General features: G+C 37.2%; 1 protein-coding gene across 9 annotated transcripts in view; it reads right to left on the bottom strand.

Annotated features, from left to right (window-relative positions):
- PER2 (period circadian regulator 2) overlaps positions 1-25,465 on the bottom strand; it is a 51,371-nt gene that overhangs the window by 18,640 nt on the left and 7,266 nt on the right. Inside the window, exons 2-13 of one of the 9 annotated variants that reach the window (XM_056358407.1) lie at positions 24,875-24,931; positions 23,782-23,835; positions 21,504-21,756; positions 16,083-16,184; positions 14,322-14,796; positions 13,703-13,771; positions 10,405-10,559; positions 9,755-9,876; positions 7,945-8,146; positions 6,274-6,325; positions 4,734-4,876; positions 4,317-4,395 (exon numbers count right to left, since the gene is read on the bottom strand). In XM_056358407.1, coding sequence (XP_056214382.1) covers positions 4,317-4,395; positions 4,734-4,876; positions 6,274-6,325; positions 7,945-8,146; positions 9,755-9,876; positions 10,405-10,559; positions 13,703-13,771; positions 14,322-14,695 — 1,196 coding nt within the window. In that variant the 5' untranslated portion in view covers positions 14,696-14,796; positions 16,083-16,184; positions 21,504-21,756; positions 23,782-23,835; positions 24,875-24,931. Of the gene's footprint in view, positions 1-4,316; positions 4,396-4,733; positions 4,877-6,273; positions 6,326-7,944; positions 8,147-9,754; positions 9,877-10,404; positions 13,176-13,702; positions 13,772-14,321; positions 14,797-16,082; positions 16,185-21,503; positions 23,836-24,874; positions 24,932-25,465 lie in introns of those variants that run through there. The other 8 variants (XM_056358409.1, XM_056358415.1, XM_056358413.1 and 5 more) reach the window with 8 other exon arrangements.

Raw genomic sequence — 25,465 nt, 5'->3', positions numbered from 1 at the left:
ACCCCAATCTACGGGCTGCAAGCCAAGGCTAAGGATCACAGGATTACTACAGCTGAACTAGCAACAGGACAGCTGACTAGGACTCCAGAAAACTCTCTCACAGGCAGGTTAAGAGTTCAACTCATAACGGAGCTGCAAGGAAGCAAGCTTATTAATTAAAACAGTGAATTAAAAATAATGTTACCAAATTCCTGCACATTATTACCTCTAACAATGTGAATGACTAATTTTTGTGATGAAGTGATTTTCATTGATCACTTAAAGCATTCACACTAAAGTAGAAAGAGTGAAAGTTCACGAGTGTTAGCTTGCACCTTACCCTGCAAGCTAACTGCCAAAACCAATGCATTATTTTTTTCCGAGGTGTAAGCCAACACCACTCAGTAATGTTTGAGAAGTTGCCAGATGCCACCAAGTCACCTTGTAAACTCAGAGTGCGGTACAACTTCCCCCACAGCCCCATTCAATGACAAAGGCCCACCCAGGAGCAGAAAGCAAGTGTCTGACCAGCTTTAACAAAGAACTTGGCTGCAGTGCACCACAGACACAGAACCTGTGTCGCATTGCAACTCTAAAGCGTTATGGGACAAATGCTTCAATATCGCACTTCCAAACAACCCACTGGAATTAGATCAGCTCCCCAAACATCCCCTTCTGGCAAAGAGGCTGAGATATTCAGGGGGAAATGATCCTTCAGTAAGGCATCGGTTGCTATCAACTAGTTAAGGAGTCTTAAAAGCTTGTGGATGATCTAAAGCAAATGACTTCACAAAGCTGAAATACCAATTGATATAATTTTGACACACCGACATTTAGAAAAGCTGCCCAATTCAAAGCGCATAAGGAAAGTTATGCTACTAGAGGAGTAGCAATAGCTACAAATAACAAATCAGCTCTGAACGACTTCAATTAGGACTTCAAATAACATTGTAAGAAGTAGAAGAAAACATGATGTTTTGTTCAGCACTGTTCCTATTCTTTGCCACCTGCTTAATTAAAGCCTGGCAAACTTTACGTTTGAGTTTCGACAGAACACCTACCGTAAAAGGGATAAAACTTTAAACTGTTATTTATTAACCTAGCTGTAAAGAAAGATGCAAATTCAGTCACTTCTATTAAAAGTAAGAAGTCCCCTATGCATTTTTATACAGATATGAAGATCACTGGAAGAGTCAAGCATCTAGAATATAAGACCAATGAGTAGACACTGAGCTGGGCTCATCTGTTCTGACGCAGAGGAGAACAATGAATGATCCAGGAGCTTCCCACATCTACTGGAAAGAGGACTTACAAAGATGGAGTTAAGTTTTCTTGGTGATGCCAGCCAATAAAACTATGGGCAGCAGCCTCAGACTGCAGCCCAGAAAGCTTATGTTGGATGTTAGGAAGAGTTTCTTAACAGAACAAGAAGTTCAACACAGGAACAGTTTCCCATACAGGTTGTGTGATCTCCGTCCTTAAGAGGTTTTCAGGCATTACTGAGACAAGGTCACAGCTGCCCTAACCTAGAACTGGGCAATGGTTCCATCTCAAGCACAAGGATGGAACAGTGACCTCCAGCAGTCCCTTCCAACCAGCATTTTTGTGATTATACAGTATTGTATTTGAGAATACTTAATTTACTATCTACTAGTGGCAGTACTTCAGCATCATTATGCTTCCTCATAATGAATAACTGAAAAATAACTCAAGAGTTTAAGTTGTTAAACTCATATTATGAAGGCAAATGCACATATGGCAAAAGAACAGCTGATGAGGAGAGGCAGCAAGTTTGGTTAGTGTTTTATACAATTACATTTTAAGTGTCAAAACAACATGAATAGGAAGTCTCTTTATATGATTGCAAGTTAAACAGGAAACTGCTTTAAATTCATTTACTAAGATCACTCACTCCACTGTGAACTATAGAGAACTCCTTACACCCATCATGCACATCAAGTATCAAATACATTTCAAAGACAAATATATACAGGAATGATCCATTTAATTTTGGGGAAATTATTTGTACTTAACATACTCTATGCAGAGATCCACTTGCAGACTTAGGACAAATAAACAGTTTTCCAACCCATTAACACATACAGATTACAGAATTTATTTTATGCAAGTCAGGCAACAGTTTCAGTGTTGTATTATGAACAATTCTCACTCGGCAGCAGGTGTTCAGTTGTATATTTTTAAATATTAGACTCCACTTTCTCCAAGAATCTATTTTTGTGTATTCCACCTAACCCTGGAGAGCTTAAGAGTAATAAACTACATATGCCTATCTCGGTAAACGTTTATCTGGCTGCCAATGCTCTCAGGAGTTAAATAAGCAAAATCAACCACATATATCAGAAGACAGAAACAGATGAAAGAAAGTCCTAATATCAGACCAAGATGTAATCAACCCTCACTGTGAATGTTCAAAAATCATATCTGAGAATAAGTGACAACACCAGCCTAACTGGAAAGAAGCTTCCATAGTAGTCATCGAGAAAGGATTTACTGTACTCACTCCACTCAAGCCCAAGAATAAGGGCAAAGTTTTCCGTTCAGTAATCTTGCCATTTCTGTTAAGTGACTACTGGAAATAAACACACTGGGCTGCATGGAGGAAGGGAAGCTTTGCATTGTGCCGTTAGCCTATCTGAGACTATAAACCTACCCTGCAAAGCAGCAGTTGGCTTGGAGCACGTGTGAGAATGAGGGAGGGAGAAAAATCCGTGAAGATGACAGAACTATACTGGACTAAGCACTTCTTTTGTCAACTGAAACTGTTTAGAGAGACTGTATAAATTACACCATGGAAATTCTGTTTGTCAGCATTACATTGTCTTCTATCCTGTGGGAACTCTTCATGCCAAGCTACAATGTCCACACAAGTTAGCCCAAACCAGCTGTACCTTAAAGTCCAAATTTACCCCTCACTGATTAGCCATAGTCTTCTTCTATAGTGATCTCCAACAGCTACCTTTTGCAATTCTCATTTAATAAAAAAAAATGTTTGCTGCAGTAACACTGATGTGTCTGACCTCTCTGCAGATAAACTGCCTCAGAAGCAACAGTAATTTTTTTTGCCTTATGAACTTCAGCTTAGCCAAGCTTCCCAGTAACCTCCTTTCCCCTAATCCCTTTCTCTTCTGCAAAGATTTTGCCATGAACAGCATGTTTCTTCAGAAACAAGAAGATTCCTTCACAAAAGATACTACAGAATTCCAAAATTATTCATTGTATCGCCACTCTATCTGCAGACACCCTCCCCCCGTCTAGACCTACAAAGAAAATTCTAGCATTCTTAGAATGCTTAAAAACAAGAGGCGTGGAGAATCTCAGAATACAGATGCTGCTATTGCAGCAAACTTAGTTTTCACTAAGGAGGGAAAAAAAAAAAAAGAAAAAAATGCCACATATGGCACATCAGAAAATATTATGAAGAAAATATCAAGTAAAACAAGGGAAAAGAAAGACTGGGAAAAGGTAGCCTTTGTTTTCAACTCAGGAATAAGTGAATTCTCTTGTTAAGTCAAGTCTTCAAAATCCGGCGATATTCCAGAGTGCATTCCTGTTGTTGAGATTATTAAATCCTCCTTAGTCAAGTACACTCCTAACTCTGAAGGATTATCTTCCCTCCTTTCCATAGACTTCGCCTCTTCATCACCTAACACTCCCTGAAAGGCCTCAGGCGAAAGCAGTCCAGAAGACTAAAGGAAAGCTTGGTTTACACCTTAGTTCTTGAAGCAAGATCACAGGCAGCAGATCTGAAATGTGAACACTTAATCAGCTTCCACGACTGTCAAAGCCATGCGAAGTCTTCAGCAAGTAGAATTTGAGCAGTTTTGGTATACAAACAACAGCAAGAACTATGAAGAGTGTGGTTTGAACTGAGAACACAATTTTTTTTTTTTTTTTTAAGACCTAATGTTGCATTTAAAAGACACACCTCTAGTTGTATCTGGGAAAGCAGCATATTGTTTCTTATTAATCAGATCGAACTTTAAAAACTATAAATCTCATGCTGGTAATGGTTGTTAACACCTGAATTTTCCTGACCATGGGTTTCATTCATTGAGTTTATGTCTAGATTTGCCCCAGATGGGAGGAAAATGGAAGAAGTTGTTAGCAGACAGATAGTTTTCCACTTAAAATACCACAATGTGTCTTCATGCTTAGTCAATATTGGGGGATGTACTTTGCTTGGGTTAAACCCTCTTCCGGAGTCACATAATTTTTTAACCCTACACAGATATCTTAAGTTCTAAAAATACCTGTGAAGATACTGGATAGCTTGCTTATCAGCAAATTGAAAAAAAAAAAGTATTTTTTTAAGTTACCTTTCATCTACATCCTGGAACAGACAGGTTGGTGTGTGCGTAGTTGTAAAAATTCTTTTGTCAGGAGGAATTCTGGGTGCTGAGAGAAAGATAAAAGCAGATCAACAAGTTGGGGTTTTTGCATATATAAAGCACTTCAAGCTACATGTTCCTGTTCAATACTGAGCAAAGCCTAGAAGTCTGCCTAAGAGCATACAGAATAGCTTGCCAGCCCACAGCTCCTCAGCAAGGGCAGAGAACAGAACCAATTATCCTTCACTTTAATAAAACTTGAGATCACTGACAGTAATTCATATAGTTGGCTTTCTTAGTCTGAAATTCACTTGCGCTACACCACATGGAATTTCCTGTAGCAGAACATAGAACAGGTCCTACTTTCAGGAAACCAAAGTGATTTTTGTGCATTCAAAGGATTACCTTCATAACCAGAATGTACTTTTTCTGCAAGCAGCACACAGCAAAGCTGGTCCTCTGCAATTTCCGGATCTTGCACTTTGATAAGGTAAGGAGTCATCCGAAATGGGTGATAGCAAATCTCATTTTCACGCTCCTTTCCCGCACTAATAATTAAACAGAGTTAATTGTTTCAACAGATTCATCTTATGCTAAACGAAGTTTTATCTATTGTAATTCCCTCATGACAATAACTGCATGATAGCTCCTAAAATAGCACCCAAGAACTTAAATTTCTGATTTCTTTTTTTTTTTTTGGTAGAAGAGAAGCCAATTCTGATGGCATCCTTTGCATACTAAGTGCAATAAAGAATACATTGTCCTCTCAACTGCCTGAAATAAAAAGATCCACAATTGCTTTAAATGGAAATCTGATGGAAAAAGAAAAACCCACCTCCTATGACAGACTAAGTTATTTTGTTGATCCTATAACCTTAATTTGTGATATTAGACCCTTTAGATGGATGAATTTAAAGTTGTATTTTATGAACTGCTCTATGCCCTCAGTTAACATAAAGACCTTTTTTTACTCAATTTTTATCCTGATTTAAAAAGAAAGACAACTCAGAAATTCTTGACTAAAGTAATAGCTGTTTGCTTAAGAATCAAAAGCATCGTAATGAAAATAACCACCATTCACACAATGACCAAAAAAATATAAATATATATATATTTCAGTTGTACTAAGTTTATAACAGCAAAGCTTTACAAAACTAAAGCTTTTGGAACCAATGTTAGTTGGATTTAAAAGAAAAGTCTGCAATAACATCAGCAGCACTTTTACAGTACATTCAATTCAGCGCTTTGGAGTGGTGAGCACATTGTCTTTATTTTGGTTTAAGGCCACTCATACTACCTTAATGATAAATATTCATTTACTCCAGAAGTAGTTAAGTAATAGGATCCATGATATTTTGTTTTCAGATATGCTTGCAGAGGTAATATAGCAGCAAGAACAAATTGCGCAAGAAAGAACATGGAATAAGTTGCCAGCGTTTCCTAAACAAAAGCAACTACAGGGTGTGGGGGCAGGCAAAGAAGGGAAAAAACACAAAACCAAAGGAAGTGTGTCATCTAGTAACTGCAAGAGAGACAAGTCAAGCTACCCTCATGTAAATTCATCTCAAGTGTCCCATAGAGAAAGATTAGACATTTGTCTTCTAGAAGGAAAGGGATGCTAGCAGGTGCTGAACAGCACAGTCCAGTTAGCATGGACTGAAGTCTTTCCTTAGCAGTGGGAGACAACAAATCAGCTTCCTCTATGGCGCAAAGGTCAACATTCACACTGATTAACTTCCAAGGTGCAGCTTCCCGAGATCACTTCGCAGTTTTCTCTGTAGCTTCTAGGAGTTAATCAACTAGAGGACATGCATATGTTTTGCCTTACGTTCACATTATGGATAAGTAAGAAACTTACACACCATATGGTTCTTATAAAAGTCAAATATTTTGTAACGCATGCTTTCATAATACAATACTAAGCTTTACAATATTGTTGTCTTACCTGATGCGACAGAAAAAAGATTTCTCTTCCATGCAATCCTGGGTGGAAGACTCTAGAAATATTAAACATATTTCATAACAAGTTACAAATTGCGATGAGAATATGATATTTAAAACAGGAATTCTTCCTTGATGATAAGGCTGAATTCTTTGTGATCCCTGAAGTCTCCACATTTATTTACTAAACCATATATTTCAGAGGCAACTAAATCTGAATACCACTCAGATTCCGAGGCTGGCATGTGAATCACAGCTGCTTGCTTATGATTTTTTGCCTTTTGCCTTTTTGGCAAAAACATATCTAAACATGGCAGCCTTTTGCCAAAAACATACCTAAACAGTTCTTCAGTTTGAGCTGTTCAGTCTTAGTAGTTTTTCCCAAGTGTACTCTATAGTGTTGACCATGTTGACCAAAAATGTTTTATTATCTGGGACCTCAAAATCTGACCTTTTCCCTAGAAAGGCACTAGGACAGCTAGACCATCAAATCCACTTCCCATCCCTTCACCTACCTCCAGGAAAAAAAAAAAAAAGAAAAAATAAAGTAGTATTTTTCATGAAGGCTGCCCCTCACCTTTTAAGCTTATTTCCCTCCTTTTCCAGAGTAGCCACTGGCTGATTTTCAAGGCAAGCTCTGGTCTTTCAAAAGGCCTCAGCACGCAATACTTTTGGATATTATAATCTATGGCACCTGATATATGGAACAGCGTACATGGCTCTAATGACTGCATTTTTGAAGTTTGAAGCTATACAGAAACATAATTAAACTACGGAAAATATTTCAGAAAAAAATGCATAACTGAATAGTACCTGTAATTTGGACCACATGGTCAGAATTCACACCACTGACCCTGCTTTGAGCCAGAGGTTGGACTACAGACCTCACAAGATCCCTTCCGATCTGCTCGATACACACACTACTTAGTATATACTAATTGCTAATTCTTTTTTCAGATTAAATATGGTTCACACTGACTTTATAGACTTAGTATACAATGGATTGGAATTTCAAATATTTAGAGCAGACCTCAGATTTCAAGTGTTTAGTTAAAATAGTTGGCAGCTACCTCTTAATTCCTAACAGCTGTAGCTACACTAGTAAAACAATCCTTCCACAAACAAATGTCAAGAGCCCCAAGACATTTGATTCTCACCATTAGCATGCCTAACAATTTTTCTAAGGCTAAAAGAACAGAGACATGATTACACTTGGTGAGTGCACAGTAGTGGTGGCTGAAGTACATCTTTCTACACTGTATTCAAGGTGTCCAGTATTCAAATCATAACCTGTTTAAAAGGAAGGAGGCAGAAAATTATCCCCCTTACAACTGAAGGAAAGACATTCTAAAGAAAAACGGTGGTCATTTGATTGCTTGTAAAAGTGGAAAGCAAACCCACTATTCATCATGAATACCTACTTGGTTTTCATTCATTATCTGGATGAAAGGGGCATGAGAACCAACAAACAATGACATTCATAGGCTTTTAGCCAACAGACAATCCTTGCTGATTTATAGAAGTGTACATGTATGGTTCAGAGATGTTCTAATAATGCATCTGCGTTATACCCTCAAAAAGTGATGGAGAAGGATAGAATATTTAAAAAAAAAATCTTCAATTATTTGCATGACTGAAAGAAGGTCAGAGAATATCTGCTGTTGAGACTACTCACCAGCTCTATTGCAAATATTCCATGATGGTAGCCTGTATGGTGTAGTAGAAGTATAGAACACACTGACATCCTGAGGTGCCAAGAACTCCACAAATTTGGCATTTTTAAAATAACCCTTCTTACAGCGGAGAATAGAAGCAGCTTGATCAGAGATGTACAAAATTTTCCCAGTAATCAAAGAAACAGCTACAGCAAACATATCCTAAAAACAAAAATCTCAAGTTACTTAGTTGAAAACATTCTTCAATCCAGTATGTATGTATGTATTAGAAAAGCACTGAAGATGTAAAAGCATTAATAAGTTTAAAACAAATTTTAAGGAAATAGTGTTAAATTGCATCTGTTTAGGGAGCAATAAAATTAATCTGGTTTTGAAGTAGACAGAGACAGTACACTTTTTGAAATATGCAATAACACACTAGCACCTTACCAGGTTACAAGCCCTAAATATCACTGCCTAAAATTTTATGATGCAGAACGAATTAACAAATTAAGAACTAAAGAGCTTCTAGCTATAAAACTGCCCATTTTCCTTGTGCTTGTTACAGGCATATTTTACATTTATGCAATTCAACTGTTTTGTGAAAGGCTGTTTACGTTGTTCATCCACTGCAAAAATCAAAAAAGTGCTCTAAACCACTTGGTAAAATAATGACTAGGCAGGTGGGGGTGGGGAGAAGTCCCACACTACCATACACGCTCCCACCTGTGTTGTTTCATGTTGGTTTTCTTCTTGACACAAAAGAGATTCCTGCGTCATAACCTTTAGTGCTCCATCCACTAACACAACCATATAGACAAACTTAGGAGCTGTCATCAGAACACCAGTTTGAAACACTCAGATGCTTCAAATCAACTGAGCAACGTTTATGATATGTGGCTGAAGTTCTCAGTTGTACTCTAGACTTCTTACTTGTTTTACCTTATGGGCAACGTTTACTATTCACAGATACAACAAAACCCACCTACTTCAAGCTAAGGAACACCCCCCATCATGACATTATGTTATTGATTTCAGAACTTCATACATTCAGGCAGAGGCTTCAGGGAAAAAAAAAACCCAAACCAAACAGTGGAAGGTAGTCTAATAAATTTGGATGCAATTATTTTTTGAATACTCCATAATATATACCTAAAGTACCAGGAATGTGGAGAATAAGTAAAAAAAATCATTCACCATAACATTTTACTGCTAAAAACTATGCTGATCATCACAGCTATTCTTATCTGGGCAAGAAGACACAGTATCACTGGATCACACAGTAAGCCTATACCAGCTACAAGAACTAGACAAATACCATAGAAGAAGGCACAACACTAATTCCAACACTTTCATCACTTTTTAGTCACACTAACACAACGAACTAGTGAAACATCAAATAACCCCTTCTGATAATGGCAAGCTGAAGCGATTCACAGCATGCCTCAACTAAAATTTGTAAAGAGTTACTCTCAAACTTTAGAGGTTATTCTAAAATGAAAACTGTCTCTCAGTGCATTATTTCACACAGATGTTGAGATACGTCACACCATTGTCTCTACACACAAAATAAAATTCAGAGGACCAAGGAGTTTAGACTACTTATTTTCTACCTAACTGTCAGAAAAAAATGTTTAGAGCCAGCTGCTATTGGCAAAGTCTGCAAAGGCTCAGTTTCAACACCCCCTGGAAGGCAAAAGCCAACTTCTTCAGCTTGTTGGCCTAGCTACCAACCCTTACCTTGGGTAAGAAAGTTTAAGACATGTCTAAGAATTCCAGTTCTAGAAAACATTTTCAATACACACTGTAGACTTGGGTCACCATACTCACCGCATTTTTCATGATGTATTCTGAGGTTATAGTCTCAACCTCTTCCACCGTGTAAGATGACACATTGAGTCCAGCAGGCTGAGATTCATTTATCATCAGCAATTGGTAATACTCCTCATTGGCTACATGTGAACATTAAACAAATTATATTCAGAATTAAAAATTTCATCAATAAACATCCAGCCTGGGAGTAGTAAATGGTCACAATCTTTTCTGGCATGAGCACAGAACAGGGAGCTTGTAAATCTAGGTAGCACTCCAAATTAGTTTTTCCTTGGTAGAGTTTTCTCATCAGTAAGCCAAACAAATCAACTCATCTTAATAAACCCATATGTGCACGATTGTAAATTTTGGTCTGTTTGACAGTTCAAATAATATGAAATTGTAAATTGTTTTCAAATTAATTTTCTAACTAAAAAAAAAAAAAAAAAAAAATCAGTAAAACGTCAAGCAACTAGAGAGCTGCTTTAATTCCCAAAGGAACACAAGTTAACAGAGCCAACAAATGGGAACACCATGAAAACATCTGTTTAGAGATGTTTTCAAGCATAACAAATGTAGCTTTACACAGACAACCACATTTAGATTCCTATTTTAAATTTAATTTTATCGTGGTTGGCATTATCTAAGGTAGTATCATACTTGATTACCTTTAACTTGTTTAATGCTTTTAAGGGCATATTTCAATGTCGTTAGGACACTAGATTTGCCTTTAATTCTCTTCTCAGAAGGAAGGTGAGCTTTCAGCTCTTGTAATGTTTTCATCAATTCCTTTTGTGTTTTGGCTTTCGTGGACTGCTCACTACTGTAAGATTAAAGACAAAAAACAAAAATGTCACTTGAATGCTTGAAGAGACATACAATCCTCATAGAAACCCAAATATACTCTGACACTTGTCACATACCTAAATTCATACAGCTAGCCACATTAACCCTTCCAGCACTTCATATCAATATTCAGAACTTACAATCATTCTTAAATTAGCTAGAACCATTTGAAATGAAAGATTTACCACCACCTGAAGTCTTATTGTAAAATGTACTCTGCATGTACAACAGTACATATATCCAAGCACCAGATAATATTTAGGGGTTTTTGCCAGTCTCCCGCCTCCCTTTTTAGTGGTATTTTCCTTAGTTTCTTTCAAATTCAAACGAATAGAAATGTTCATGGACTTCAAAGGAGAGAAGCAGGAGGTCCATTCAAGTCTTCACCTCCTGTTCAAGCAGGTTCTCATAAGAAAGGTCCCTGAAAAGGGAATGGCAGTGGGAGAGCATCAAGTTAACAAAACAAATGGAGAAATCCTTGGAACAACGTATCCCAGTTAAGCATGGCAATACATTAGAAAGGATAAAGAAACTTGACTAAATATGGGGTGGGGGTGGGGTGGGGATAAATCAGAGGAGGCTGGAGACAAACTACATTGACATTTCCCAGGCGCATGTTCAGGAGCGTTATCTCAGTGTAGAAGGTCAAACTACAGAGATTATTAGTGCCAACATCAGAGAATTATTGCCTGCCTTTGCAGTTCCTTGTATCTCTCCCCATTATTAAGAGGCACTGACAAAACCAAAGAGGAAGAGAAAAGGAGTGAAGGGAGGAGGAGGATGACAAAGATGGGTGGCAGGTGGGTAGGAAGCAGTTAAAATGGAAAAATCACCTCGTCTTTCTCATTGTAGTAGATTTTAAAAGCTAATCAGTCCCAACAATCAAAAGGGTTCTAGAGCTTTACATAAACCTTCCTGAAAATAAATTCTTTTCCATCAAAAGGCAGGTTTTCTCTTACCACCTGATTGTCATAGCTGTTAGTCTCTTAAGCTGCAACCCTAAGAACCACTGTAGAAACAATAAATTTGGAAACTGCTCTGTACTGTCTGAAGTGCTCAGTAAAGTGGCTTCCACTTGCAGGTAATTTTCAAGACTGATTCTGAACATTTTTCTGACAAGTTTGAAAAGTTCTTCTGGTAGATCAATCATCTGACAGGTGTTGGGCATATTTCACCAAAAATGCTTGCAAAGTGACAAAGCTGGCTTGTACTAGAGAATACACATTGTTCTTGCTTACATCACAACTTACTACGCGAAACCTAGCATTCACTTCATCAGTGGTCATTTTGTACTGAGAAATAATGGCCAGGGATAAGACAAAAAGAGTATAGTACTCCCTGGGGAAACATTATGTTCATGCTGTATATTAAAACCACATCTACAATGTGGCTTGACAGTTTGGACTGATGCAATCTAACAGGGCCTTGTTAACAAAGAACCCCCTATGCTGGCAGTAGGGAAAAAGAGAGAAGAAAAAGATTATGAAGTAACCAAGCATACTGCTGTCTTTGTACTCTCGGAGTATGCTTCCTGAAAGCGGACTCGTGCAAGAAAAGAAACCTTTCCAAATTAGTCTACAGCAGCCGCAAATATAGAAGATGGGCCTCCTTGGAAAATAGGTTATACAACTCCAAAATGTTTTTCCAAAGGTCAGTAGCATCAGGCACAGTAGCCAAAACTACAGGCAAGGCATGACTTGCAGAGGACAGAATAAGCCAGTTCTATAAAGAGAGGAGCATTCCATTATGCTTTATATGGAGAGTTAACTAGGAAAGTACCTACAGATACTAAACTGATAGGCAGTTGGTACCAATAGTGAATCCAAAGCCCAGTAGTCTTTGAATTAAAGACTAAACCTATAGCTTATCAACCTATTTTAGCCTTGTCTTTGAAGATCGTTCTCTAGATACCCTCATTCCCAAAAGATGATCAAATTCTGCTCTGTAACCCTCCAGCACTGTGCCTGACAGTTGGGGAAGACACTGTACTATCTGGGTTCTTCTTCATTTCTGAGCAGAGAGCTATTAATGAAATTTAAAATAAAGAGGCATCAGAAAAACTGTAATAAGTAATCCCCCAAAAATCCTGCAGTGAACAATACTGCATCAATGGGAGAGGAAGATTAAGAAACGCCTTTGGTTCACTCTGTCTTTCACACTAAGCAACACGAAATCCAGAACACAATTTCCAATCGAAAAATACAGCATAGACCAAAATCTCCAGGTGCCTGCAAGGCAGACAGAAAAAAAGTTCACCAAGCACCAAATGGTGCAAAGGCGTAATTTTATTTTACCACTTCTCTAGGAATGGCATCAGGTAGAAACACTTTCAGGTAGGTACATGTAGATAGAGGTCTTAACATCAGTATGCTATAGCTAAATATCCCTGATCTGCTCAGGATCAGGTTTTGGTCTCCTGATCAAAAGCTGACTTAAAAAAAACCCAACAAGTACAGTAGGGCACTCTGAAGTGTCCAGATTTGAGCCTTCAGTGCCACCAGGTTTCTCAAGGCTATCAGGGTCAGAAGCAGAGTTCATACAGAGGGTTTCCTGCAGCTGATGCTGGTTTATCCTTAGACTTGAGGCTTGAATCCTGGCGAATGGAACACAGGAGAGGTAGATGATATGGCTGCTGGACATCAGAACACATCCAAATCAATGGGTGAATTCTGATGTTAAACACACTACTAAGGTTGTCCCCAGGCAAGGTCTTCAGACTAAATTCTGAAGAGCAGAAAATTTGAAGCAAAGCTTCAAAAAAAAAAACCAAACAACCAAACAACAACAAACAAACCAAACCACGAACCACTAGGGCTGAAGCAATATTCAAAGTGAATGACACAAAACTACGGAGTTAAGCTACCAAATCAAAGTAAGATGACTTGAAAGGTTATCACATAACTTGATTGAATTAGAGCTTTTTGTTGCTGTTCCATGCAAGTGGTTAATAGGACACACTACTGATTATGGACAGGAAGAGAGTCAAAAATAGCATTTCTTGCATACTCCTCCAGGTTTAGCCAAAACAAAACAAAAAAATCAAAATACAACACTATTTAGTTTTCAGCATTTAGCATTACATACATGCAAATTACTGAAAGTATATGCGCATTAGTTTACCTGCACCCACTGCTAGACTGATTGTGTTCAGAGTTTGCAATCATCAGACTGAATGCGTTTGAGCTTGAACTAGAATAAGGAAAAATAGAAAGAGATTAATATTAGTAAACCTAACAACTTCTGGTTCATTTTAGCTTTGTATTTTCCTATTCATGACTGGCTATCCAGAAGAAAAGACTACTTTAAAAGCTGCCTGGCACAATAGGAACTATAGTTGTTACATGTTTGTCTAAGATTCTTCTTGTTGCAGCTTTGCTCTGTACACTAAGCTATTATTTAGAAGATTAAATAGCACAATTGCATCCTTATGTATAAGATTAGACTGACACTTTTTATATACAATTATAGAAGTTGGTTTACAACAAAGTATATAAGTAAGGCCACTTAACTACGAAATGATGAGAAGATTCAAATTGAGTGGCCCTGCAGAACACTGTAATTCTTTATGAATTATAACGTATTACACAATTTACACCATACAAGACTACAAGTTAACTAGAACACTCAGCTTCAATCTGAAGATATGCTTTATAGCATAGTTACTACTCAAAAATTATATTCAAATGGAAAACACTTTTATGACAAAAATAAGTGAAATTTATTTAATATTAGCTACTACCTCTTATGACAGTCTGAAGTTTCCATGAGCATCGCTGAATCTTTCCCATTTTCATCAGATTCATGGCCATGAGAATCGTGCCCACTTGAGTAGTTTTCATTTGTGTCATTTCCACTGAAGTCATTTCCACTGGATCCACTGCTCATTTCAATATCTTCCTGAAGAACTTCGTGAGAGTGTTCAGGCTTTGTCTGAATTTCTGAATCTTCTGCAATCATCTGGCTATGGCTTTTTGCAAGTCCAGAATAATCGCTCATTTTCTGTTGCTCTTTTAAAGAGAACGACAAAGAAATGTTTTCACTGATACCAGGTTGCTGCTCAGGGTTCTGCTCCTCAGTGCTAGAGTAGAACCCCCTGAACTTGATAGAGTCCATGGGAGACTCATTAGAAACACCACGAAGATCAAGAGCAAATCAAGCCATATTCAGAATTTTCTCTCTCTACAAATTCTGTTTGGACATAGAGACCCACGAATCTGAGGAAGAAGGAAAGGAGGGGAAAAAATTAATTTCCTTGTTTGCTTTTGCTGACAAACTGGAATTCTCACTGACTGATGAAATTAAGAGTCATAAGTGATATTCATGGTTAATATATTCAGCATTTGAACAGTGAAAAGTTTAAGTTAAACATAATTGCACACCTAATAGTGTTTTACCGTAGAAAAGGTATTTATTTTTTGGTAAAAACCCACACAAAAAGTGGAATAAACATGAATAACTCCTTAAAAGTTAAATCCTTGTCTTCTATTCTCCTACTTAATACTTGACAATTTTACTGCCTCAATTTGAACAATAGCTATTATTACTTTCAGCGAAAGTATTCCCCTGTCTTCCAGTTTACCCTGACAAACAAAAAAATTCCGTTCAGACATCAGAGGATTTCTTACTTGGTTTGGAGGTTTTTTGTTTGGGTTTTTTTTTTGGGGGGGGGGGCTTTTTGGAGTTTTTTGTTGTCTTTTTTTTAATACATAGTCTTGATTTTTTTTCTTTTAAGAGCTGTTCTGCCATTTTGACCAAATTCTTCACTTTCTTTTTTGTATGCTACATAGGTAGGTAGACTGAACACATATCAGGAACAGGGAAACTAAGTACACAAACCCACCTATTTATCAACAAATAAGCCTAAGAATAATTTTATCTACTGATTACCACTAATTGTGGGGGGATATTCTGCATTGTTTAAAAAAGTAATCTTAAAACAAAACAAAAATACCCCTGCTTTTAAAGCAAATTCCAATGCACCAGGCCCCCAAAAAATCAGTGTATACAGAAATGAACTAAGAACAGACTAATAATGAAGACCCATCAAAGGAGAAGTACTAGAGAGCAGTTCAACTTCATAAATAAAAAAAAGAGATACTCAATCTGACTCATTTGCTCTATATTTCAGCAATCCACAGACACCAATACCTCAAAACCATGAATCAAGACTCTCGAACAATTTAATGCATCATCAGGAAAAAAAAAAAGGATTGTTCGTAAAAGAACAGTACCATGTTTGTTCTTCCTTCTTTGTTCCTTTAAAATATTCAAGATCACAATTGTTGACTAATAAACCCCTGACTGGAATGACAAAGTCAATGAGAAAGTCTGCAACTAAGTTCAGCTAATATTAACTGCAACAGCTTCCTTTTAAACACAATTTTTTTTAGAAATTTTTTTACAAAGCCTGTAACAGAAAACATTAACTTAATACTCATTTAAAACACACTATGATTCAACTTCCCCCCCTCCAGAAAAAACATTGAAACTATTTTCTTACCCTCCTAATTGCTGTTTTTCCAGACATTTTACATTTATTTTGAGTTTTTCAGAAGAAAATACTACTCGTCTCCTCGTTTGGCCAGAGTAATACGCAAGATATCTGTTTTCATTTGAAAGAGGAAGTGTAGTTTAAGGACATTCATTTAAAGCCATCAGTAATGGTATATAAATAAATATTTGTTTTCCTTACAAGATTATTCACTAGTAATTCACTATAGGTAATCATAAAAAATACCCCTTTGGGAAGAGTAAAAAGTAACAACATTTCACTTCTGCATGTATTCACTTCAAGTAGTCTAATCCAGACTAAACAGACCTCCTGTTACGCTGTTGTATTGAACAGCAGTATAAAGGCAGTAAATTACACTTTAGTAGCTCTAATGACGTTTTTTTCTGCACTAAGGAAGCCACTTGTGTCTTTAAAATTACATAACTGGAACATGCAACAAAATATTTACTTTTAGATGAAATTATAGTATTATTTCATAATGGCACATACTCTGGCGGCCAAGGATTAACTAGATCAGACAGTTCATCTCCAATTTAATCTCTCTGGCAGATAGAGCTTGCACTTTCACTTGCTTTACTTAGTGAGACATTTTAATGAAGCTCTGTCCCTGCATATAGTCTACTCTCACCACACATGCTCCTAACGAGCCCAACTGGTTAGTGGTACCCATGCTACTATCTGCAGCATCATGGCCCGTGCTTAACAACGCTGGACTAGCCACATCTCATTCTGTCTGACAGTGACCAAAAACATCAAAGGGCTCAGGAGACTCAAGGTGGCACTGGGAATACCTACACGGACAGCATATGAGACAAGCCTCCTGTTACTGTAAAGGTAAGGAGCATTTTTAAAATGTAATACATTCTCACACAGGAAAGGCTCTTACCACTACTTCAAGTATTGCAGAAATAAGAACATCTATCTAGTTAAATAACTGAGCCCACCCTCAAGAAGCCATTTCTCATGTCATCTGCACTATTGTTTCTCGAGAGGGCACTGAGATTATAGTATTGTATAGAGGATTCAGTGAGTAAAGGTACTCCAGCAAACTACTCAGCTAGCAACAGGACGGCTTTTTACCTACCCTTAGAAGGTTAAAGCTAACCTTGGAGATCATCTACAGCATTTTACCCACTTCAAATAAATATCCTATGCATACCAAAATTACACCAATTAACCCCATTACGATTAAAATGAAGCTTTTGGGAAAAAAAAGACAGCCACCTGAAAAGGAAGTCTGACATGTAGGAATTTTAAGGTGAAAATTAATATTCTTCATGCTATATTCTGTGCCCAAGGCAGGGGTTTCCTCCTATTTTTCTAACCAAATGCTACTCAAAGAGCTTTAGATACAAGAGAAAAACATACTGCCATAACTGAAACAACATTATCTGCTAGTAAACTATGCTATATAATTTCCTTAGAGGTAAAGAAAAAGCTCTCAAGAAAACCCACAAAAACCAAACAGACCCAAACCAAAAAACCCACAGACCAACTCTAGGCTGCTATACTTAAATCCCTTAAAGAAAATCATATAAATCACTATTGATAGGATCATAAGCATTAACTGGCAGAAGACAGACTCTTAGCGTAGCCCTGAATTCTCTAAATAATTAGCCCAACATTGCAGTAACACATGTATCAGGAAAATTGTGCTATTTATGGGAGGAGCAATTAACAGCTCCACAGCTTTCTTACTTTGAATGCAAACATTTCTTATTTCAGTCTGTAAGTGTGAGAAACCTCTTCTGCTGAATTCTGAAGCCAAAGAGTATGACATATGCCATAGTATTTTTTAGCCTCAAGAGTTGTCAACAAATATTGTTTGGAACAATGTTTACTTGGGAAATTATTTCCCCAGTCTTTTTTGTAAACTTTGAAAATTTAAGTGTCATTGAAATTGTGCCATTGCTAGCACGTAGAGTCTTAGAGTTTGAAATTCTGAACAACTAATGAGGAATTTTTTCCACCTCCAACTATCACTTATTGTCTCCTCTGTTCTTTCCCTGGCACCTAGGGTAGCTTCTACCAGGTATTTGTAGGAAAGTTCAAGAGTGCTTCCTTATGTGGGAAAGAATAATTTCATATATATATATATATATAGACAGATATATAAACTGTCCAATAACTTTTCAGGGCTTCCCTGTGCCTCCTTGAACAACAGTTGAGTAACTCAACAACAGTCAAGATTTCAGGGAGGTTAAAATTATTTTTATATTAAGCAGTGAGTTCAAATTAAGAGAATTGCCAACGGAAGAGAAATATGTACTGACCTACAGAAGATACCATGTAAATTTTCTTCCTCTTGATACCTGGCAGGAACTTGTGCCCACAAAATGCTTAAGTTGCATTATTTCTGTCTCTAGCAACATGCCAGTGCTTCTGCAGCTTTGCCCGCAGTAAGCATCTATGCGGTTCCTACATAACTACGTTACAGTGACTACAATTTGGAGCCCAAAGACAACAATGCCAAAACCAAAAATAAGTATCCCAGTAATGGAGATGACACAATTTTGACCTTTTTAAAGGTATATTTCAAAAACAATTGCCTCAACTCCTTGAGATGGAATGGTGTTCTTAGGCAGGACTGGAAGATTAATGTCACTGAAAGTCGGTCTTGCACAAAATGTCTTCTGTTTCAAAATCTCAAAAGCCTCAGAGGCACATACCAGAGTAAGGAATACAGGAAGAATAAATAGGAAGGAATAGGGAAAACATTATGGCAGACTTCTAAGAGCTTCTAGGAAAAGAAGGAAGAGGAGCATTTCTAAAACGAGAGCTTGTATAATAAATAAAAAACCCAAGGTCTCCCAAAGCAGCAATATTATTAAGACATGCCATAAGTTCAGAGAGATTTTTCTAGGAAGAGATTGGAATAACTGTGGAAAAAGAACAGACTGGCAATTACCCTACACCATGCTCTGCGTCTGTAATTTTAGATAAGAACGAATGCATCTAGCTAGACTTTACTCTCAAACAGAAGACAACCTTAAGTGGAACATCTGCATGCATATGCAAGCACCATGCAAACACTTCAGGAGCACAGAGGGTCAGTCATCCCAGAGAAATTCATTAGCATTGAAACTAATGCGAGTCAAAATGCCATAATAAATTGCAAATATTCATCTCACTTATACGCATGAATAAATTTCCAATCAAGAATGAAAAGGTAAAAGCTAGCATGCTTTCCCAGTCTGAGGTTCTCTCCTGTGACCACAGTCTGAGGAAGGTAACTGCATTGTATACCAAGTTCAATAAGCAAGTGCAGACAGTCACGTGGAAACAAAGGAAGAGCTAGCTCTTTTAGGTTTGATCTTCAGAGAAGTCCATTAAGCCAGTCTGTCTTTATTTTCTGCTCCATCTTTCCAAATTTTTAAGGGATGTTGCCTATTTTGACTCTGTAAATAAAAACTTCCTTTTAAATCTTAAACTGGCACCAGTTAAACTTGATTTTAAGGCAACTGGCTCACAAAAGCCATTCTGCTCTTCTAGACAGAGCAAGCCTCCCAAAGTCACTCTGGCAAAGACCAGAAACCTTTAAGATCCTGATGCAGTGTAAGAAAAAGGCGACGTATTTCCACTGAGCACGAAGGACAAAAGTAGGCATTAATATGCCGGGTTAGATACGCAGAAAATGTCTTCTGGTTATTCATTAGCTACAGCAGCTCCTTTATCCTGCCGTAAAACAATGGAACTTTAATTCCTAAATGCCTGAACTTCAGCATCCCCAGAAAAAACACACCAAAATATGTATGGACAAACTTTTGAAGAACTAACAAGTTTATGCTTTTGAAAAACCCTCTTAAGAAGGACTGAGAATACCAAGGAGGCAAATTTCTTTTGAAATTACAGTATTTAAACTCAAAAATCTTATTTCATCAGAGATCTGGTTACATTCAGAAAACAGATATTTCTCCAGATTTCATACCAAAAAAATATGCCTAGTATTGGCATTTAAAGAATGAAAAACTAATCCAGAGTGAAAATTACCTAGTTCAATAACTGAATAACAGGTGAACATCTGAAGATTTAAGTCTAAATCTGCAACTAATATGAACTTAATAATATTCCCAAATTAAGCAAGAGGCACACCACAGTTTATGACTCTAGACAGGTGAATATTTGGGGACTCTTAACTGTACTAGCATGAATAGGTGCCACTCCTAAGGGTCAGGATTCAATTTTACTAAAGATCTTATTAACAATAAGACTTTCCACATGTCCTCTGGATGGTTGCTTTAAAAAATGGTACAAGTTTTCTCATTTGTATGACAAACAACTAGCAGGGGTTTAATCATATCATGCAATTTCAGAGAAACTGAAAATTAACATCTACAATGAATGTACGCTCCCTGTGCAATTAGACAATAATTAAATGCTTGGTAGTAGCAAAACATTAGGAAAAAAATGTGGAAAAACAAACAATAACCCAAGAAGTGACTTGTCTAACTGCACAACTTCACCAGCAATAACAGAGAGCTTTGCTTTGTGGCAGGAGATGGAACAATTAACGGAGTATCTTCGCTAAGACATGTTTGGGGGGGGGGGGGGGGGGGGGGGGGGGGGGGGGGGAGTGTGGCAGTATTCCCAGACTTCACTTTAAGGGGGAGGAAAAAAAATAAAAAACAAAAAAAAAGCACCACAAAAGATGCTTAATTTCCTGCAAGACTTTTTGGATGAAAAAAGAAAGGTTTTTTTAATAGAGTCCTCATCTCACTGCAAATCATCATAAACAGGTTTTGTTCTTTTTCTTAACAAGGCATGAGGTATAACTCAGTTTTCTATCAATAACACCTAGAATATCACCAGTGCTTCCATAAAATGTGAATTTTGCAGCATTGATTTCACAATTTTTGATAAGGATTTACCATTCAGTTCAATCCTGAGCACAGGACTCTTATTTAAGTAAAAGTTAGCCATATCTTTATAATGGTGATCCTAATTAACCACTGCTTACAGCTGCCACTTTACAAGAGGAACTGATCAAAACATAGCCCTGGTCCAGAGCCATCCAAGCACCATCCTGAATTTACAGCAGACCTATACAGGAAGAGGTCAGCATAAGCACCAGGCCAGGGCCATTGCATCCATAAGTCAGGATACTTCCAACCAGATTGTTACCTCAGTAAGAAAAAAAAAAAAAAAAACCACCACAAAAACCCCCACACAAACAAAAAACAAATCTGAATTATAAAATAAGTACGGTTTTAGACTAAAAATGTTTCACCTTTAAATCAGGTAACTCCCAGTTTATACCCAAAAAATAGTTCTGAATTTGTATATATGACTGAAACCACAGTTCTAAGATAAACACAGAACAATCTGTTTTCTACATAAGCTCTAGGAGGGGGCAGGAGGGAAAGCACCTTTCTACTAACGTGAATTTTAACAGTTATGCATGTTTCTTACCTGTTTTTTCTATGAAAAGTTGGTTAAAGTGTTTATCAAGCTCCCTCCCAGCTAGCATCAAAAGCATGAAGTCTCTAGGTCCAGAGTCTCCCACATGCATTTAATTCTTGTCTCATCCTCTTCCACTGGAAATCTTTGACCATTACAGAGTCCGGACACCTCTACAACTATAAAATATAAAAGAAATACCTGGGCCCCCCAACAGTGTCCTCTTCAAACAGATACCAGAGAGATGCTCAGAGTTATGCCATGCCTATGCAGATAAATGTTGGTTAAACATGAAACTGTCAGCCAGCAGAAGAATCAGATACAAGTCTACATTTTAAACACTTTTGTTCTAAAATAAGGTCTTACAGAGCTTTAAAATAACAGAATCTTCTACACCAGAAAAAAATAACCCTTCCGATTCACTGTCGGTATGGTATCATGCTGTGTACATGTGTAGTATGTACATAGTCTGCATGGGTTGACACAGCCACCAAGAACGAAGGGCCAACCTCTCCAGTAGATAATAGAGCAAAATGCCTCATGTGGTCAATAGGAGCTCCAAGTGCTTAAGAAGTTTCGTTAGAACACCATTTTAACACCTGATCTAAACTCATCTACATAGCTGTAGGCTTGGTACGAGCATTAAGGAGTTTACTAGGCAGTTACAAAGTTTAAATTCACAGAAAGTTGAGGTCCCAAGGGACCTCTGCAAGTCATCTTGTCCAATGCCCTGTTCAGGCAGGGTCACTGAGCAAGAGCAGCCTGCCCAGGATCACCTCCAGATGACTTCTGAATACCTCCAAGGATGGAGGTTCCACAGCCTCTCTGGGCAACCTGTGCTAATGCTCAGTCACCTTCACAGTTTAAAAAAAAGTGACTACATTTAGAAGTCTGTACTAGCAATGTCCATCAACATTACTATTCTTCCTAATAAACTTTCCCAAGAAAGACACTGGGAACTTCAACAGGAGAAAGAAAATCTGAAACCTATTTTATTAAGTCTAGGAAACTAAGTCTGTTGGTACATGCCACTGACATGTAACACAAAGAAACAGTAGAACAAAAACCAGAAGATCAACATTTGTGTGGCAAACAATTATGTCAGTTTAAATGCTTCATTTGAATAGGCAGAAGGAATGTTTGGAACAAAAATGTTTGGAACAGTGTTCAAATCCCAAGCTAACCATTTTGGAAGACAGCCCATGTTAACATGCCTTAATTTAAAATGCTGCACGTCTACCAACTGTTAAAAGTACATTTGTGTTGGCCAGACCTAAGGAAGAATTTATTCACAACATTCCATTCTGTATAATGTTGCAGAGCTGCTACAAGTTCTACAAGTCTCAGATTATGATAAAAATCTGTGTACATAGAGGCAAAACATTTAAAGAACCAATCTTTATCATAAATTGATAAAACAGGATTTAAATTATAAGCTCTCTATCTCTGACCACAAGAGCTGTTAGAAATTGCCATATCTGGAGCTATTTGCAGATTTCAGTTTTGAGCTTAGACACTGAAAATGTGGAATGTCTTTCAACACTAGTTAAATCCTGATTTAAAGACAGCTCTTCCAATTCCCTTACACTACATCATCTCCCTGTAGTCTGTATTTCCTCAATAGTGTAAAGTTTCTGCCTTCGCTAATCAAGATCTACAAGTAATTAGCCACAACGTCTTGCCTGACTATTTATGAAGTGACATAGCACTTCTCTAGTTTGCTGACCTCCATCATGACATTTTCATAGGTGAAAAAAGTTTTAACAGAGTCTAGGTTTGAAGAGGATATTTGCAGCAGCAGTATGTACCATTTTAATTGGGTGTTACATTGGCTTCACCTACTTAGGCATTTTGGAAAACATTAAGAAAAAAAAACTTCTTGCAAACTACTTAAAATTCTCGTAAGCCTTTCTACATTTTAACTGAAAGCTAAAACAAATCTACTACAAAAGGATTTTTATCTGAAACTAAATACAAGTCCTTCAAACCAGGTATTTTATCAGTTTGATTAGAATTAGAGTCAGTTAAATCTAATCTTCTGGTTTTCTATTAGTTATCAGAGGAAACTTACAGGTAACTGAGTGTGCCCAAATCCCAAAGAACCAGAAGAATTTATTCGTGTATGGCATCTCAAGGAGGTCTTTTCCACAAAAGGAAGTTTAATTTCATCAGTATACAAAGAATATAGAGCTCGTAACAACATTTCCTTTGATATTGAAATATATCTATTCTAAGCATTGAAGACTTCAAATATTAGAAAAGAATAAATAAGGTGCTTTAGGGAACACACCTGTGTAACAGGAGCCCAACCAAGTTCATTTTCTGTAGAGAACTGAAGTCACACCTACACCGTTGAAAAGAGAATGTTGTCAGCTTTAACAACCTATTCAGATCACATTTTGTAGCTTTAGAAACACAGTATGGGGTTTTTTTCCCCCCAATCATTTAGACTAATCAGACAGTACAGTATTAACCCTCAAAATCTCAGTCAGAATTTCATCTTTGTGCAGTATTACAGTACTGTCCAGAACTGCTATGCTTTCCTTTCCTCTCTTGGGCCAATGTTGTCCCATCATCAGATCACATACGTAACAAAATCTATTTAATAGGTTTTCTTTGCATCACAGATTATTTGCCTCCACTGATCTCCTTTAAGCTCTCAGCTGTTTCCTTTTTTTGCTCCAATAACCATCAACTTCTCTTCCTTTTCAAAATATGTCCATAATTCTGACTATCTATTCTGCTTTCTTAATCCACCACACATCCCACCTGAGTTGTAGTGAGCTTTTTCTTTGTCAGCTTCTCACACATCACACAAACATGCATAAGTCAGTATCTCTGATGCCGTGTCCAACTTCTCAGAGATTAGAATAGTATCAGCCTGTTAGAAAGTAGAGCACAACTGACCAAAAAATACCGTTGGACCTATGACCTGCTTTCTAAATCAAACCTTAGAAGCATAACATTTTCCTTTCTCTCCTGAGCTATCACCCTGATTATCTAACACCAGCTACTTTGTTTTCTGGACCCCAACATTTTCACCATCATTCAAATTTCTGATGACACCTGCAAGAGCAATCAAAAGACGGGAAGGTATTAAAAACTTCTGCACAGCAAGCAATGCAGATGTAGCACCTGATACTGGATGCTACACTAAATTTGTTTCCTGAAGATTTAGAGATTTAGCAGAACTTCCATGTGCTTCCATGAGTTGTACAACAGGTCATTACAAATTTAATGCTCTGAACATCTTTTATTTTTCGTCACTCTGACATTACAGCTCAAAGGAAGCATACAAAGTAAAAACAAAAAAACAGTTCAGACTCACTGAGAAAGAACCGACACTATAAATCACTTTCTTGGGGACAGCATCAGACACTCACCTTAATGAAGGTACTAATCGTTATCTTTCCAAGTCTGAAAGTGTCATCAATATATTCCTATTAAAAAAAAAACACACCAAGTTTTATAAGACAAAAATTTATGAAACATCAATCAAGTCCATCTAACAATGCAATACAAGTCTCGTCTTGTAAAATGCAGATGAAGAACAGTTATAAATACTACAAATACAAAATGGGAGGAAATGCAAGAAATCTTACTGATTAAAAACATTACTTCTAAATTGGTTCCTTGAGCAATGCACAGAATAACTGTTCACTGAATTCTGTTCCCTTTATAAACATGACACCCCCCAAAATTCCATCTCCATGATCTTCATTTATTGTTAGAACATTTAGATAATACCAAGATGAACACAGTATTTCAAAATCAACCACTCACTCAACTGAACACATCCAAGCAGAAGAATGAGTATTATCTAGCACAAAATTTGAGATCACATGTTTGAATTCAAGTTATGTTTCTTTTTCCACAGATTACAATCTTAAAACATTTCACCACCAAAACACAAATTCCAAATTAGCCTTCGGAGATGAAAAAACTCCCCAGACAGCTAAGTCAACTGAGTTAAA

Source organism: Falco biarmicus, chromosome 13 (assembly GCF_023638135.1).
Source record: "Falco biarmicus isolate bFalBia1 chromosome 13, bFalBia1.pri, whole genome shotgun sequence".
In the NCBI taxonomy this organism is placed as follows: domain Eukaryota; kingdom Metazoa; phylum Chordata; class Aves; order Falconiformes; family Falconidae; genus Falco; species Falco biarmicus.
This window is presented reverse-complemented; position numbering and strand designations above follow the sequence as displayed.